The sequence below is a fragment of the Pteronotus mesoamericanus genome, unplaced genomic scaffold (genome assembly GCF_021234165.1).
Source record: "Pteronotus mesoamericanus isolate MK-2021 breed Mesoamerican mustached bat unplaced genomic scaffold, CSHL_Meso_final scaffold_705, whole genome shotgun sequence".
In the NCBI taxonomy this organism is placed as follows: Eukaryota; Metazoa; Chordata; class Mammalia; order Chiroptera; family Mormoopidae; genus Pteronotus; species Pteronotus mesoamericanus.
The window spans coordinates 15,257,744-15,275,157 of NW_026555326.1; the positions used below are offsets into that span (position 1 = coordinate 15,257,744).

General features: G+C 43.7%; 2 protein-coding genes and 1 non-coding gene across 18 annotated transcripts in view; all 3 read right to left on the minus strand.

Moving 5' to 3' along the window:
* Positions 1–1,776: 1,776 nt before the first annotated feature.
* HAX1 (HCLS1 associated protein X-1) lies at positions 1,777–4,454 on the minus strand. Of its 2 annotated transcripts, XM_054563319.1 has the most exons (7): positions 4,273–4,454; positions 3,529–3,788; positions 3,156–3,343; positions 2,649–2,700; positions 2,396–2,502; positions 2,177–2,267; positions 1,777–2,024 (listed from the first exon to the last, which is right to left on the minus strand). In XM_054563319.1, exons 1-7 carry the CDS (start codon positions 4,323–4,325, stop codon positions 1,939–1,941), a joined length of 837 nt encoding a protein of 278 aa, XP_054419294.1. In that variant the 5' UTR covers positions 4,326–4,454; the 3' UTR covers positions 1,777–1,938. The 2 variants fall into 2 exon arrangements, with proteins under 2 accessions (XP_054419294.1, XP_054419295.1); XM_054563320.1 differs by lacking the exon at positions 2,177–2,267.
* Positions 4,455–5,543: 1,089 nt separating this feature from the next.
* The window catches only part of UBAP2L (ubiquitin associated protein 2 like), a 40,572-nt gene continuing 28,701 nt past the window's right edge, over positions 5,544–17,414 (minus strand). For 2 of the 15 annotated variants that reach the window (XM_054563200.1, XM_054563196.1), the window contains 10 exons: positions 17,076–17,271; positions 16,901–16,989; positions 15,733–15,786; positions 15,063–15,144; positions 14,078–14,295; positions 13,526–13,631; positions 8,711–8,778; positions 7,606–7,803; positions 7,138–7,188; positions 5,715–6,299 (listed from right to left, as the gene is read on the minus strand). In XM_054563200.1, the coding sequence (XP_054419175.1) occupies positions 6,204–6,299; positions 7,138–7,188; positions 7,606–7,803; positions 8,711–8,778; positions 13,526–13,631; positions 14,078–14,295; positions 15,063–15,144; positions 15,733–15,786; positions 16,901–16,989; positions 17,076–17,271 (1,158 nt within the window). In that variant the 3' untranslated portion in view covers positions 5,715–6,203. The other 13 variants (XM_054563208.1, XM_054563204.1, XM_054563206.1 and 10 more) reach the window with 9 other exon arrangements.
* Positions 15,226–15,361, minus strand: LOC129062500 (small nucleolar RNA SNORA58). The gene has a single exon (XR_008528289.1). It is a non-coding gene; the product is annotated as a small nucleolar RNA SNORA58 (small nucleolar RNA).

Genomic DNA, 17,414 nt, shown 5'->3' on the forward strand with positions numbered 1-17,414 from the left:
ATCCTTGGTATCTAGTATGTAGTGGGTCCTTTCAGTTAAAATAGTATCTTTCACCTCTGATATTTTCTTGACTTAATCATCAATGATTTATATCATTCTAGTTTTCTTTTTTTTTCCCCCCTTTTTTTTTTCTTATTTGGTCTTTTTTTGGGAAATCTCAATTTTGTCATCCAAATCTTTTTATAGTTATTCATTTTTTTTAACTCCCAAAAGTTTGTTCTGTTTCTCTTTTATAGCATTCTGTTCTGGTTTTAGGGATATAATACAACATCTCATGTTTCTAAGGATATTGAAGATCTGAGTCCTTGCTAAATTTTCATCTTTCTGTATAGTCTGTTTCTTTCAAGTCGCTTCTTTTGTTTGTATGAGTCTCTGTCCTTCATGCTGGAGACTCCACAGATGTCTGGTAATCACTGGCTTCATTTTTGCTTATGGTGGTGCTCCAGAAAGCCGATTAAAAATATCAGTTGTATTCTTACACACTAGAATATTTACAGAATTTTTTTAAAGAGTGGGAGGACTTGTTCTACTAAATACAACTATAGTACTTAAAAGTGTAATATTGGCACAAAGATAGACAAATAGAGTAATAAAAGAGAATGGAAAGACTAGCACTGGAATATATATGTTATCTGTGTACTGGAATATATATGTTATCTGTGTACTTATAATATTTGTACATATCTGTGAATATATATTTTTCCAAATGGAAATAAAATTGATCCCCTAATTCATACCATTTAGGAAGATACATTCCAGGTGGATTTATTTACTTTTTAATATTTTGTTTATTTTTAGACAGAGGGGAAGGGAGAGAGGGAGAGGAACATCAATGTATGGTTGCCACTCAAGTGCCCCCTACTGGGGACCTAGCTTGCAGCCTAGACATGTACCCTGACTGGGAATAGAACCAGTGACCCTTTGGTTTGCACGCCAGCATTCAATCCACTGAGTTGCACCAGCCAAAGCCCCAGGTGGATTTAAACACCTAAATGTAAAAGGCAAAACCACAGAATTTGTAGAGGATAATAAAGAGAGTACCCTTTTAATCTTGGATTAGGAGAGATAGTTCTAAAAATATAAAGAAATACTAACCTAAAGTGAAAAGATAAATTCGGCTACAATAAATCAACTTCCATTCACCAAGAGATAATTAGAGAACAAAAAGACTAAATGTCATTACTGTATCTCCCCTCCTTTGTTCTTGCTATATGCCTCTTTAGAAAAAAAATCCTTTTATTTTCATTTTTGAAGGATATCCGGAGGAAACAGAGGTAAATAAATTTGGAAGGTTTGCTACTCTACACCACAGTGCTAAAAACTTTTTAAAAGAGAAAAAGATCCAGCAATGTTTGTGCTGGTTGTGGTTTATCTAACATATTTTTTAAAATATATTAAGAACATAGCCAGTAAAGGAAGAAATATTTGCCCATGTACCTCCTTAATTATCTCATGAACTATCCAATTATAGTGATCCCACACAAAGGGAAGCAGTTATCCCCTACCCTTCCAAACACATTTCCTTTTTTGAGGGGAAATCAGATGCATCCCTGTTTAGAAATTCTCTTGGAATTATCTATAGTTATTCTATCTCCTCCAAAAGGGAAATTATTTTCTACTGGTACCTGACCCTTACTTATCAAATCAGGTTTTGCAAATGGAACAAAAAAATTAAGAAACAAGGAGAAGGTTTCGGGCCAAGATAATTTAGGAAACCCTAGATGATGCTAGAAAGTGGAACAGCCTTGACAAAACCAAGACCAAGAAATAAGCATAAATAAAAGTTTTATTGGTCAGTTTGGGTGAGTGACATAGTGACATACCCCCAATTCACTGTTCCACACACCCAAGGCCCTGAGGTGGCAGGAGAAGCTAAGCCCATTGATGGAAAGGAGTGGGAGGTGGGAAGAACCTGAAGGCCTCTGAGGGTTAACAATGCTACCGGGACCGAAACCAACGGCCTAGGAATAAATCCAGGATGGAAAAGGCATCATCGAGGGCTGGAGGTGTTGGTGATTCTGGATCTAAGAAAGAAAGTGATACACACAAACACACTAAATGAAAGGGACTGGACAGAGGCAAAGGATGGGAATAATGTTAAAGGGTAGAAAAGTAAGGGTTTCCCTTTCCCAAAGAACTAAAAGATGGACTACTATGATTCACAATCTTCACTTACCATGCCTAGGACTGTCGTCTGCTTCTTGATGGGTTACTGTGGTCTCTGTCCGGCCCTCACTGTCCACCACAGTCCGGCGCTCCTCTACTGTCTACAAGGGGAAGCCACCACCATATCCCTAACATCACTAAAGGTGAGTTTGCTGGTTTCTTTACAAAGATCCCTCTGACCAGGGTATCCTCTGGCCATAGTTCCCTTTACCCCTCTCTCCCAACTCACCCCATCTGGCCTAGTGATCTTGGTCACAGAGACGCTCTTGAAGTAGGATTTGGGCTGGGGCTGCAGAACTGGGCCAAGGCCCTCCTGGGAAACTTGGGAATCAAGATCTAGAAGGGCAAAGAGAGGAAACAGGAAAGAGTCTAAGGGAAAGAAGGGGACAAGTGTATCAGGAAGAAACTTTAGGGAGAAAGAACATAGGAAACTACTGAAGAACAACAGAGGCCTGGTAAACGTCCTGTCCCTCCAAACTCACCCTTGTCCTCTTTGGCTCTAGAATGGGGGGTCACAGTCCACATGTCATCAAACTGCAGAAGAAGCCAAAGCAGGTGAAATGATACCTTTCAATCTGAAACTTGAGGAATCACAGAACCCAAACTATTCCCAAGTTCCAAAACCACCTTTCCCCTGGAGATAACCCCATTCAAGATAGCTTTATTTTTTCATCCCTCCTCCATCCTAGCTGTTTTATGTCTACTTCTACCAAAAGCCTTCCTGAACTGGTAATTTCCTGTCCTCCGCCAAAAATCCTGCTTTGTCTGGGAAATCAGATAGACCAGAATGATTTTTTTTTTTTTTTTTAAGAGAAAAAGCAGAACTCCCATTTCCTCCCAAAGAAAATCCCAAAAGAAATTTAATATAGGAAATAGATAAATACACTAAGTGGAGGGCCCAGGATTTCAACCCAAGTCTGTTAGATTCCAACAAGGAGTCCAGTCTTTGCATTCCCACAGGCTCCCATTTAAGGCTCAGATGCACTCACCCTATGAAAAGGTCTCTGGGAGCCCCAGTCTGGTACTGGTTTTGGGGAGTCAGTTCTTGCATCACTCTCCAAAACTCCTCCAAAGATCCTGGGTTGGTGACTATCTGGATACTTAAGCATTGAGTCCCGGAGCGTCTGTCCCTCCTGCAATCTCCCACCAGATGTATCTGATTCAGGACCTGGAAGTTCTGCAGAAAAGTGGCAGGTGTATTGATATGCTGGGGGATGGCAAAGGATTTTGAATCTTTTAACCCCCCTTGAAATCATCAGTCTTCTCACACTTCCCACCACCCAACTACTTTCTGCGGAATCCTTATTTCACCCACCAACCCAGTAGAAACCATATGTTCTCCATCAGGAGGCAGCCACACACCAGGAGGACGGGAAGGCAAGGTCCAGGCCCCCATCTCGCTGAAGATGTTATTAAAATCCCGTACTAGGTCATCAAAGCCGAAGTTATCATGGAAACGCATCCCTCCTCCAGGGCTGAAGCTGAAGCCGAAGCCAAATTCCTCACGGCTCTGGGGACCCTCAAACCTCGAGCTCCCACGGCCCCACGTAGCTTCTTCCTCTTCTTCCTCATCATCCTCATCTTCATCTCGAGTCATCCCTCCAAAAAAGGGATCTCTGTGGCTGAGGCGGAGGCAGATTGGCCACCAAAATTTCAGCACTCACTATTTAAACTATAAAAACTCACGGGTAGCAAAGTGGAACAAGAATAGGTGTCTGGGAAGGTGAGGTGAGGGTTAGAAGAGTTTAGTTTTTAATCAAAGTCAGTCCTCACCTCGTGGCTCCCCCCAAACACCTCTCGGCTTTTCTTCAGTGACCCCCAGCCCATCACCCCTCATTTGCTCATTGTACTCTACCCCAAGGCCCCATTGTCTTCCCCGCCATGGCCCTGTTGCATCACCCCAGACTGGAGAAGGATTAAGCTGTCTTTCCCTTAACAACTGCCTTGGTTACTGTCGCAGAGTGAGTGCTCAATGTTGTGACCTCTGTCCTCTCCATAGGAGTTGAAGGAGTGGGGAAAGACAATGTCTTTTCCAAAAATATGGTGTTAGAGGTCAAGCGCCCCTCAGAAGAACCTCCCCCTTGCCCGACCCGGTCCCATTCTCACCTCCGAGGTCCAGAAAAGCCGAAAAAGCCCCGAAAAAGGTCAAAGAGGCTCATTCCCGTATTGGGACTCGAACTCCGGAACCTCACCTGACGCCCATTCACACCTGGGGACAGCCTGCGCTATGCTGTTTGAAATTGAGCAAAGGGTCTGCTCACGCTGCCGGAAAGCAAACTTGCGATCCCGGCACTGTCGTAAAAAGCGACCTTACGCAGGACGTGGATGGGGCGGGGCCAATAGCCTTTCAAATTCGGAAGTTTTACTTTACAGTATCGGTTTCCTGTGAGAGCAGAGGGTGTTCCGTTTTTGTTTTCTGCGAGTGGCGTTCTGAATTTTCATTTTCCAATGATCACCTGCTTCCAAGCCGATTCTTCTTGCCGACCAACCCACTCCAAAAACGTACTTGGAGCATTTAATGATAAATCGTGCCAAAGCCGCCAGAGGGCAGCCCATCTGCACAAATGAACCGGTCCCAGGTCCGCCCTCACCGCTGGCTCAACACGGCTCACCACACCCATGGACGACCAGTCCTCCACATGAAGCCACCTCGCCCCTTCCTCAGCCGTTTGCCTGACCTCAATTACGTGTACGTGGGATGGACTAAATATCTTATGAAGCTGCTTCTAGTACTAAATTCCCCAGAGTTGAACAGAGCTAGACACAGGGACATATACACTGAACTCCCAGCTCTGCAGCTACTAAGGCGTTTGTCATTACCATAAAGGATTCTGGGAATTCTTCTATGCAGGCTTTACAACTAGCAGAATAAAGGCTTCGTGAAAGAGCAAGGGAAATCTAATTAAGAGCCTTGGCGAGGAATAATTTGGGACTTTAAGAATCTCCCTTTTCCTACTATTCATCAACTTTCAAAATCTCTTTCCCTGCACTCCTAACCCAATCCAAACCCTGGCCTTCCTCTAGATTCCTTTTCAAGGGGTTGGCTATAGGTACAGGAAACAAAAGCATCAAAGCAGCAAGTGCTATAGTGTATGCATAGGAAAAATGGGCCCCAAACCAATTTTGCCAGCATATGGCACATTACCCCTCCTCTCCAGTTCACTTGCCTGGGTCCAGCTACACTATACTTTTAACTTTACAAAGCCCTTTCTTTCAGATCCTTCTTAATCCTTTTCCCTTCCATGCAGTATTCCCTATTCCACTCCCTTTATTGCCCGATATCTGCCATAGATGTAGCAGTTTCTGAAGGAAAGGGAATCCCCTCAAGGGCACTACACTAAAACAGTAAGGTCAGAGGTGTTCTTAAAGGGCGAAGATTTTATTTTATTCCACCGCCTTCAGGGCCGGCTAGAGGAGGCCCAGTTGATACAGTAATACTTATTCATCAAGCTGGTCATCGACGAGATTGAGGATGTCCTAGACGGAGCAAGAATGGGCAGAGGCTGAAGGTAGAGGTTTTCTTTTTATATATACAAGACACATTAATCCATTAAATTTGAGAACACAGTACAAAAAAAAAAACACTTCAACTAATTCATCGGACAATGCTGTTCATATTCATGACACCATTTTTTGTTGTTGTTGTTTTGTTTCCTAATAATAAAGGAGGAGACATAGGGCTGTTGGGCTGATATATATTTGGGGGTCCCCCTCCACACCTCACCCATACACCACCAGGGTGAACAGGAAGAGAATGAAGGGCAGGGCCCACAGCAAAGTTTCATAATTTTGAATGCAAGGGGAGGGGAGGAAAGGAAGAAAAAAAAAAAGAGAGAAAAATACAAATCCTATAATACATACAACAGAGTGGGGATGGTATGAGAATGGACAGACATGAAGCTGAGGCATGGGGTGGGCCACTGGGGTGGGGGGGGGCAGCAGAACTCCCCCACATTCCTCTCTTTGATGCTGTTTCCATAGTTGCCAGGCTGAGAAGCCCTCTCAGAAGATGGGACCAGGAAGAGAGGGTCAGGGCCTCAGTTGGCCCCCCAGCTGTAGCTGTTGTAGGCAGACTTGTTGGTCTGGGGCTTCTGCGGGATGGAGCTGGTCTGGCTACGTTGCCCGCTGCCCGTCTGCAGGGGAATGGGAGGATGATGGGGAGGAAAAAGGTGTCTAGTTAGTGGGACAAATTCGTGACATCTTAAGGTGAAGATCTGGAAATCATCTTGCTCTCCCATTCCCCTTGCTTAGAAATTACTCTTGAAACTTCTCAAACACAGAAAATTTGATTTATACAGTTGCTAGAGCACCTCTGACAAAAAAGCACTTCCAACCTTTAAATAGGGGAAAGATGAAAAGAGGGTAAGATATCTTCAGAGATAAGATAGTGAAGCAGTTCTACTCATTTTCAATTCCACCTTCTCCCCCCACCCCTCCACCCCCTGCTCCAAGAAAAGGCAACTCTCTAGATGTCTAGAGAGAATTATGGCCTCTTGGTACTGAGTGATCACAGGTGACTTCATTTTCATTGATCCCCAGGAAGGCCTCAATTTGGAAAGCTGTCTTTGAGAGCAAAGCCCTTCTTTTACCTTTCCAGCCACCTATAGTGGAGGAGAGGTCACTTGTACCACCCCATGGCTCCCCACCCCTACCATGTATGTCACATCTGTGAGCCCATTTCAGGCAAGGCAGTAGAGACAGTCTGAGACCCCAGGCTCCAGATGCTGCCAAGAATCTTTTCCATTCCAGTAACCGAGTGTTTCCAGAGTTGGGGAAGGGTAGAAAGAAAGAGGGCACTGAGGAGGGGAGGACAAGAGAGGAATGGGAGGCCAGAGAGCTCAGCAAGGTGTTTGTGTTTGTGTATCCCGATTTGTGATCGTGCAATCTTTTCTCTTCAAGTTCCCTAAGACTGTGGAGGTGAAATGGGGACTGAAAAGGAGTGGGTTCAAGCATATCATTCAGTTTCATTACCTGCTCCTCCTGCTGGCGCTGGCAACAGAGAATCATCTGCAAATATGGTAGCTGAGGCAGAACCAGGATATATGGAAAATAAAGGGACAAACTTTGACAATAGAACTCCACCATTATTAGAAGGGAAAGCTATAATGTGAGGGAAGGGGGAGGGCTGGGAGAGGTAAGAGGGGAGGTGTGACCCAGGTTTGATGGGATGAGGACAACTGTTCTACAGGAAGAGGTGGAGGACAAAGGCACCAAAGGAACTGGACAAAAAAAGGTTTCAATCTGGCCCCTTCTCTGACATCTCCTTGCCGTCCGCTCATGTTATGTGCGCTTGTGTCTGTAATGTGCTGTGTGCCCATGGCTGGCGCTGGGGAGGATTGGGTGGAGGTGGTGGTAAGGAAGGGTAAGAAAAGGAAAGGGGAGGCAGTTTTAAGGGACAGGAAGGAAGTGGAAGGAAAAGCACAGAGGGAGGGCTATTACCTGGCCATCCTGCTGCAGGTGATGGTGAAGGATCTGTGAGTGCGGCTGCTGATGGGGTGTCAGAATGTGCATAAAGGGAGCAGGTGGGTAGGCAGCAGCTGTGGCCGGATTGATGGGCCCCCCACTTCCTAGAGCTGAAGGCAAGTTGAAGGAGGCAGCAGGAGTACCGGAATGAAAACCTTGTTTCTCAAAGGACTGCTATTCAGCAGGAGGAGAGGAGAGAGAGTAAAAGGGATCAGCAAATGAATCTGGGATTTTTCAACCCAAGCTCTCCCAGCCTCAAAAAGCAGCATGGTGTCATAGAAGGAACACTGCACCTAAAGTCAGATAGTCAGGTCTCAGCCTCAGCTCTGTGCTTTAATAGCTGTGTGATCCTGAGAAAATTACTCTCCAAGCCTCAGTTTTCTCATATATAAAACAGGAATATGCTACTGACCTCTCAGTTTTAAGGACCAAATGAGAGAGGACAGGTATGAAAGCACTTCGTAAACTCTAACATCTCATACGAACATAGTGAAATCTGCTGACTACTCTTAGCATCCCCACCTCTGGAACTGGGTAGAAATGAGAACTCCTTGGATATTTCAAAAGAAATGAATACACACTGAGGTATCTTGAATGTCAATGGTCTTGGCCATGAAGTACTCCACCATTAACTCCTAACACTTTAGATGAAAGTTTTAATTATTCATGGTGATGGGGGGGGATACAAACCTGTGGATAATTAAAATGCCTCACTTTAGTTACTGAGTTGGGCTTTGTCCCCTGTGTTATAAAGAATGGAATGAACTCATTTTCCTTCATTCCATATTCATTCTCTTGGAAAGTTATGAAAAGGTTGGGGTGGGTAAATGAAGGATCAGGACAGTTTACACAACACATTACAATTTTCCAACCTTCCTATAACATCTCTTGCCTCCAACTCCCCTAAGAAGGCTAAATAATAAACTTCCTCAAGAAATTGAAGTCTAGAGACCAATCATTTTCTAGTAAAATGGGTTTCTGACATTTTTCTTAGGGTGTTCTGCTCACTTCTATCAATGCAGCTCCACCTTCTCTATGTCCATCTCTCTTTTTCCACCTCGGTCCTGAGCCAGGCACCTACCTGGGTTTTGGAGTACACAGAACCCGAGATATCTGGCACGCCCGTGTTACTGGAGGTGACTGATACACCTAGGGGAGGAGGAAACAGATACGAGGATTAGCTCAGCTAGCTGCCTGACCCCTCTCCCTGGGAGGAGGTGACATGCCGGCTTTCTAGCTATAGCACTGCAAGGGAATTTTGGTGTTTTTCCAGCTTCAGTTCAGTCCTGAGGGATGAGAGCTCATAACACAAAGGCTAGCTAAGGGTTCTCTTGTTCTTTTCAGGTGTATACTGAGTATATATGTTGTGAGGGTGAGTTTTTGGGGGGCCAAGGGGATATAGCCAAAATTCACTAACATATAGTTTTTAAAACACTCTGTGGCAAAGTTCAACAGGAATGTATTAAACTTTTAATGTCCATTTCAAATCAATCCACCCAAACCTCACTCAGTCTTGCTCCAGAAGACAGGTAATCTGGCTCTTTCTGTTTATGAAGAGACACTTCCGGGCTCAAAATCCATTCTTTCACAGCATAAGTTAAGTACTAGAGGAACAATCCAATTCAGCCCCCAAGAGCACTTTCATTCTCAGAGCTTCAGCTCACTTAGTCCAGCTTCTCCAGTCTTGGAGACTCTAGGCTATATACTTACGAGCTGGCACAAAGATGAATTTCCATTTACGCATTTGAAGGGAGGGGAGTAAGGAAGGTATATAGGAATAGGCTATCTCCTACAGTCTAGGTGGAACACAAAATCTAAATGTTATTCTAGTTTACAACTTTAGCTTCTCCATGAGACAAAGGCTTTAAATCCATACTCTTTAACAACTTGCATGTTTCTTTTGGAAAAACTCCCTACCACCACAACTTTAAGGAAAACAGAGAAATACAATTCCTCATTTTAATTTGTACTCCTTAAACTTAAATACACATACTCTACCTCCTGGGGCAAAAAGGTCAAGGAGATAGGAAAAAACCATCGTGTAAAATAAACCAGCATCTTACTACAGATATTTTATGCAAAGATTTGAGGTAACTCAAATTTAGGAATTTAAAGCATGCTTTATTAGTTCTCATGAAATGAGATTTAAAAAAGGAAAAAACTTTGCATTTCAGTCTATGTCCTTGGATGCTTCTCCTCAGCTATCCTTCTCTTCCACTTCGATGTCAGAGTTTTTTAAAAGCGCTAAAGTGACCAAATCACAAATGAGGACTCCTCCATTCGCCCACAATTAGGAGCAAACCCCTTGAAACTCCAGAACCCAAATCCTCCCAAAGCCTAGGACAAAGGCAGCCATCAAAAGTTAAGCCCACCTTAGACAGCCACTTTAGAATCTTCCCAATAGAAGTGGCATCTTAACCTGGAAACCCCTCCCACATCACAAGTCCAGATAGTTCCAGGGAGGAGCAAACACCAACTAGGAAAAAGAACAGAACTACAGAAAGCAAGCATGAGAAAATACTTTCCCGTGTCAAAGTATCAACTCTATACTACTTCCAAGGCACTGAAGTAAAAGACAGGGACAACACATGAGCTGATGAGAGTATTTTTTCCCCTTCCCTTTTCAAACCCCAGGTGCCCATCTGGCAAATCACCGGTAAGAGGCCTCACTTCAAAAACAAGCTCATTTATGGAAAAGACTAAGCTGATGAGGTTTGTATGGAAGGGTTGAGCATAAGGTGCAATTGACAGGATATAAATAGAACATTTTTGAGGGGAACAGGAGATAATGATTGCTCTTTACTGCAAAGTCTCAAACAGCTTGCCAACACCCCTTGGTCATCCCACAGAAATGGGGGAAACCGCTAACCTGACTCTCAAGCTGGGTGGTAGAGGAGAGTTTAGTTTCACTGTGCCCCTACCTGGTCTCATTCTTTCCAGAGGCTGAACTAGCTTAAAACCAGTTTATAGTCCAAAGGCCTTAACTTGGGTATTGGTTAAAGGGACTGGAAATGCAGGGGAGAAAAGAGAATTCTCTTTGTAGTTGCCGTGGTAGCCTCAGTGTAAACATTAGAGCCACTAGGAACTAATGGGTATTAGTTCCCCTAACTACCCTTTACCAGTTATTAGAAAGCTCCTCTTACTATAGGGTTCTCTTGCTCTCCTTCCAAGAGTCAAAATTCCCCCCTATCCCCCAACTCCCAAGTACTGATCATCATACAAACAGCATGTGGACAGTAGGGAGGAGAAACAATAACCAATTTCTCCCTTGGAACGTTGGTCACACCCCCAGGACAAAATTACCCCAAAGGGCTTGTTCTCACTGTGCAAGTTAACTCTGTAAACAAAGGGCTGGTGGTGTACTAGGTGGATTGAGTGGGGATGAGAATTTCCATAGTCAAGATGTCTAACCAAACCTCTCCCATACATCCTACACTCACAAGTGCAAAACGACTAATTAGTCCACAATCCCTAAGAAGCCATCGAGGGACGACGAACACTGTTCCAGGCTAGCACAGTTTTCACAGCCTGAGTCATCAACTAGCTGGTCACAAGACTTTATCAGATCTCAATCAGCTACTTGGCCTTGGGAAACCAAATGTGGGAATTAAGCCTTGAAAGGTATTTCCCCATCAACAGCTCTGAACACCATCTCTTCTACCTTTCACCATGATATGACACTGAACTTTTTTCTCCCCCTCCCCCACCCATGTCAGAGGCAAGGGGAAGATCAAAATGGAAAGTGAAGAGCTATAAGCATGGAGAATCAGGGTTTTCTACAAATAGCTTTCTTTACCAACCAATCAACAAGGTTGGAAAATGAGACTGTTTCTCCTCCCCCACCTTCATAAAATCACCATACTGAAAAGTTACCAGTTCTTTGGCTATGCTGGGATTTGATTGAAAAGGCCACCCTCCACCCTTCATTCACTACACAACATTGGCTCCTAGTGTCCAGAAAGACATGCACGGAAAGAACGCCAGAGTTAGCTAAAGAAATACCACAGTTTATTGAAGACTACAAATATTTTTGTTACAAGTTGAAACTACATGCCTTCCAGAAAACAAAAGCAACAGCAGGTGTGTGCATTGATGCTTCGGAGATGCTGCACCGCTTGAACTCGAAATGGGTAAGACAGGGTCAGACACATGGGGGAGAGGGAAATGGGGGAAGGGCAAGTTCAAAGCCCAGAAGGTATCCACCAACTCATTTCCCCAAGCCACGTAGGCCATGGCCCCAGCTCAGCAGGCTCTCCTCAGTGGTCTGGTTTCTGAAACAAGACTTCAGTGCAAATTTATACACACACACAAAACATAGCCCCCAGCCTTGGGCCAAATTAGCTCTCTGCCGTCCAGAAATGCTTGTAAGGGGGTGGATATTTTCTTCCTAAAAGGAATCAAATACATAAAAATAAATGAATTTAGAGGTTGATGAGGAATGGGATGACTAGAACCCTCTGTGGGGTTAGGAACTGGGGGTTCTCAAAAAGGCTGTTACAGAAAGTTTCTGAAATCTTAAGGGAGGTAAGAAACTAGGATTTCCAGAATCAAGTATGCCATCTCTCATATATTATTATCAGTCACCTACCTCTTTAAATTCTTGAACCTGGTCCAGCTCACGACTTATATCTAATATTCTTGGAATGGGGTCACTCCAAATAAAAGAGTTTATAACCCTTCCCACCAAAGATTAGGGTGGATCTTACTCAGTGAGAGGGATAGCCACAAAGAGTCTAGGTATTTAATCTCAATGAATATTTCAGGCTTTTTTTAGTGTAAAATTTTCTTTAGTTTAAATTTTGACCTAATCATACAACACTGTTCAAAGCTTCACCTGGCTGTTAGTTCCCAGACCAACTGCCCTCTGTGCTCAACTCAAGAGTTCTCCAACTAATAAAAACCTTGGGCAATTTACCCACCTGGAGCCCATACAAGGGTGAAGAACACATATGTAGCTCCATCCAAATCATCATGAAACCGTAACAGGGGAGAATTTTGAAATACAATGCTCAACCCAACCCCCCCCCAACCCATATTCACCTACAAATCACTGAATACAGTAGTTGGATGTTGTTTCATTCAAAATTCCTTTTCCTAACAAAAGTGGAGCATAGGTGTCAGGTACAGGAGCAAGGGATGGGCTAAGAATCTTTTAGGTCAGCATCCATTTGGAAGATTATACATTTCCCCTCTTCCATCAGATGCGCAGATGGATTTTGCAAAGAGAACAGCCAGATCCAATTCTCACTTTACTGAGTACAGGCATACCTCGTTTTATCACACCTCACAAGTGTTGTATTTTTTTAAAAAGTGAAGGCAAGACCCTCCACCATCAAAGACTACAACTCACTTTATTATGTTAGGCTGGAAATGAACCCACAGTATCTCTGAGATGTACCTATATTCATGCCCTAATCCTTTCTCCCCACATCTTAGGTCTCTTAGCTAGGGAATAAAAAGGGACCACAGGAGAATAGAAGTACTACAAAAATATTTAAGTATGTTAGCGAAGGACCCACTTAACCCTCCTATCCAGTTATTACATCCCCTTTTGTACTATCAGTACCATATATATTAATGCTTGCCTCCATTACATCTCAGTAAAATTTGGGGGACCCCTGCCCTGCTTCCCACCCAAATATTAGGCCAGTCAGCAGATGCAATAGCCAACACGTGCCCCAGGGCATCCCTGTCATGAGTAGTGAATACATGATCTAGAATCAAGCTCCTCTGTTGGTGCTGTTCAGGCAGACACCCAAGTAAACATTAACAATCATACATGGAGCAGCAACACATCATCACCAACATTATTTTCTCAAGCACCAAGTCTTCCTCCCTGAAATTCATTTATAACATCCCACAGACACACTGACAGCTGGGGTCAAGGTAAGCTTACCAGTGTTGTATCCATGAGACCCATATCCACTTGGCTGTTGAAAAGGGGTGGCTGATGCATTCACACTGACATTCACACCATGCTGCTTGGAAGAGGTAGGAGCCACCTAAAGAGCAAAAAGACAGAACTGCAGTGAAATGGCAACAGAGTAGCATTCACCCTACCTTTCTTCCTCCAGGAACTGAGCATTCAGATGCTACCCATAGTGATGTAGGCTGACCAGCTTGCTTAGTGAAATGGACTGCCTAATGAGCTTTCTAAAATCAAACAGTGAAGTCAAGAAATGGTAGCTTAAAAGTGGTACCAGGGAATGAATGACAGTCTGTGGGAACAAAGCTGTATGCTATCACATTCCTTCTTTAGCTAATTCTAAAAACAGGTAATCCCTATTCCAATACTCCTAATTCCAGCCTCACTCCCTCTCCCAGGCCAGAAACAGGCCAGAGGTAGAAACTGTTTCTTTTAATCCATTATTGAAGTCCTTGCAAGCAGCTAGGATAGTGTCCAGGGCTGGAATGCTTTACAAGGAAAAGACCAAGCCCAGATACTCACAGGGAACACAGCAGGCCCATACTGGAAGGTGCTGGGAAGGCCCGGAACCCCTGTATAGTATGGCAGGCTGGTGTAACTGTAGCCAGGAGGCAGCGCCGGGTTCAGGAATGTCTGCTGCGTGGTGTGATGAGTCTGTGTCTGGTTCTGTTGGGGTTGGGCCAAGGTTGTGGCTGGGGCTGGGGAGGAGGCATCTCCACGGCCAAACTTTGTGAGGTCACCTGTGACAAGAGAGGCTAAATGTATCCACCTCTTTCACCCCCCACACCAATGTAAAATTACTACTTCTGATTTCACACGATTCCAGAAAATCTTGTTAAAGGACTGTTAAAATTCAATTCTTTGAATTACATTACTTTGTGGCTCCATCTGGCATTGCTCAGCACACAGTGAGCACAGTGCTAGTCAAGTACAAATGGTGAATAACTGTGCAATGCTGTGGCAGAAAACAGGCTTTTGGTATAAAGTTCCTGCATGATTTCCCTGCCTACTTGTCTCCTTTCATCCCTCCCCACCCCCACTACCTCTCCATGGGGAACACTCCGAGCTGGATTCAAGAAATGATCGATCAGTGAAGACAATGTGTCACGCCAAAAAAAAAAAAAAAAAAAAAAAAAAAAAAAAGGGAGGGCCCATGGCCAGGCAAGGCAATGAAACTGCCACTGTGAGTATAATATAGGAGTACAGATGAGCAGAGGAAGGCCAGTTCAACCACTGCATTTCCTGGAAAAAGCTGGAGAATGGCTGAGGAAAACTAAGTCAAAACATCATCTGGAATCACAGGGCAACAACAGAAAGTGAGATAAAGCAAAAGTTGCCCTATTTATATCTTTAGTATGTTCCTGAATCTACCAATACTGATTCATCACATCCTTTCTCTACTTCTGCCAAAGATCTTAACTGAAATGGGTCCCTTCCTGCTAATAATCAGGTTTCTGCCACTGATCTCCACACTATCTCCCTTTATTTAGCCCTATCCCAGTCCTACCAGAATAAGGGTTGCTGGCCAGGCTACCATCCCTCCCAGTCAGCGGCGTGGTGGGTGTGGGAAATGGGATGCTGTAGTAATCCTAGAAGAGAAAATTAAAAGAGCAGAGACACAATGTCACTCGTTCTCCAGCATGAATAACTCCACAGCTTGAGAGGCAGGAGAATGTTGAAGTAATGCAACTTATCCAGCCATCGAATAAGATGGCTAGAGCTGGCACAAACTCCACATTACTCTTGCATACACTGTCCCCCCTGCCTGGCCATGAGCACAGTCAGGCAAGGTCTACGGGTATGCCCACTGGAAAACATACCAAGTTCATCAACATCAGTAATATTCTCAAACCTCTAGATAATTATCTCTTATAGTCTACTACTGCTGAGGAAACAGATCATTCTGGAATTCGAAGTGTCTAAAACATACAGAGGTCCAGATACTCTGAGCTACAGGCCGCTTAAAAGCTGTTTACTTCAAAGATGCCACAACCCTGATTTTTTAAGTTACCTTCTGTTAGAACCACTCCTTATACTGATATATCTTAAATCGAGGCGTATGTATGAAGGTGTGAGAAAGAGTTGTCTATGACTTATCAACTGAACATTTGAAATAATCCCCACAAGACTAATTTTAAGATTTCTTTCTTTTCCTAACCTCCACACCATATACTCACCAATGGAAACCTTGTCTGAAGCATCTGCAAGTCATCATAACCATACACTTGTGGCTGAAAAGAAACAAGCATATACCAATACTAATGTTGACTGATCATGACATTAGCAAACCAAGGAGCTAAGAGAGAAGATAAATCAACAGAATATTCATCCTCACTTTTAGGAAGAACAGGAGATAAAAGTTAAGTGATGCATGAAAGGTCTTGAAGCTTTCCTTGAGTTACATACTACTGATTCAACTAGACTGGTCTCTGTGTAACAGTAGGGTAGACATAAATCATACATGATAGCCTGCTCTTACTTTCTATTCCACTAGCTTGTCTCTTATAGACCTCAATATATGGCTTAAAATTTATCTCCCTCAGAAAGAATTTGTATTTTACTCATTTTTTCTGATGTCTGGGTATTAAGGCAGTGTGTTATTAAAAAAAGTGTGAAGTGCTACTGGATATTCATCTAGATTCTCTGGGTACAAAAGCAGGTGTCTTTTTAAATATTAATATATACTCTTGCCCTGGCCAGTGTGGGTAAGTTGGGTGGAGTTCTGTTCTGTACCCAAAAGATCACCAGCTCAATTCCCAGTCAGGGCACATGCTTAGGTGGCAGGTTAGATCCCTGATTGGGGTGTGTGTGTGGAAGGCAAATGATCAATGTTTCTCATACCTCTCCCCGCCTTTTCCCCTTTCTCTAAAAATTGATGAACATATCCTCAAATGGGAATTTAAAAAAAAGAACTTTTCCTTTAAAAACAAAAATAACAGATACTATTCATCTTAATAGGCACTGAATACCTGAGGCTGATACAAGATATACCAGGACAAAAGAGCTACTGCACTCAGTCACCTATTCTCAGCCCCAACACCAGGTCAGAGGTCGCAAAGACCCTCAGAAATAGCTCAACTGTCAACTAGAGAAAATAATTCTCTAAGGAATCTAAAGGGATTTCAGGTGGGACACTCTGGCCTTTGGTTTCTGAGGCCCAAAATATGTTTCACAGAGAAAATACACAATAGAGGGCCTGGCCTCAGTTTAGTCCTTCCTCTCTAAAAACATATTTCCCCCCCAAAACTACAAAGATTAAAACCTTGCTTTCATGTAACAACCAGAGCTATAAAGAGTAGCCACACCACCTTCATCTTTTGGAGAAGGCCTTTCAGTCTCACTTACCGGGTAGGCATGTAACAGCCCTGGAGCCATAATATACGGATTAGGCAACAATGGCGGGACCCCAGGAGGGAGATTAGGAGGAGCTTTTCCTAAAAAAGAAATTACATTTTTATCCTGACACAAAATTACTTCTCTCCATCCCAAATGAATGCCATCACCACCTATTCAGGGCTACCTGAAGTTGTAGCAACTGAGCTTCGAGTCGAGGCTGTGACAGTGGAGTTGCTGCCTAGGCTGAGGCCCAGGCTACTGCCACTATTGAGACTGGAGGAGACACTGACCACTGGGGGAGGTGCAGAGACTGTGCTGGACGTGGTGGAGAAAGTGCTGGAGGAAGAATGGAGATTCGCCTCACTCTCCACGCTTGTGTGCTTCAAAAAGAGGGAGCAGTAGAAGAAGAGAGGAGGAAACAGCAATTAGCCGAACAGGTCAGGAAAGATAAACAATCTTTGCTGTCAATTATATCATCATGTCAACTTCCCAATTTAAAAGGCCGAGGGAGGATATCAGGGTG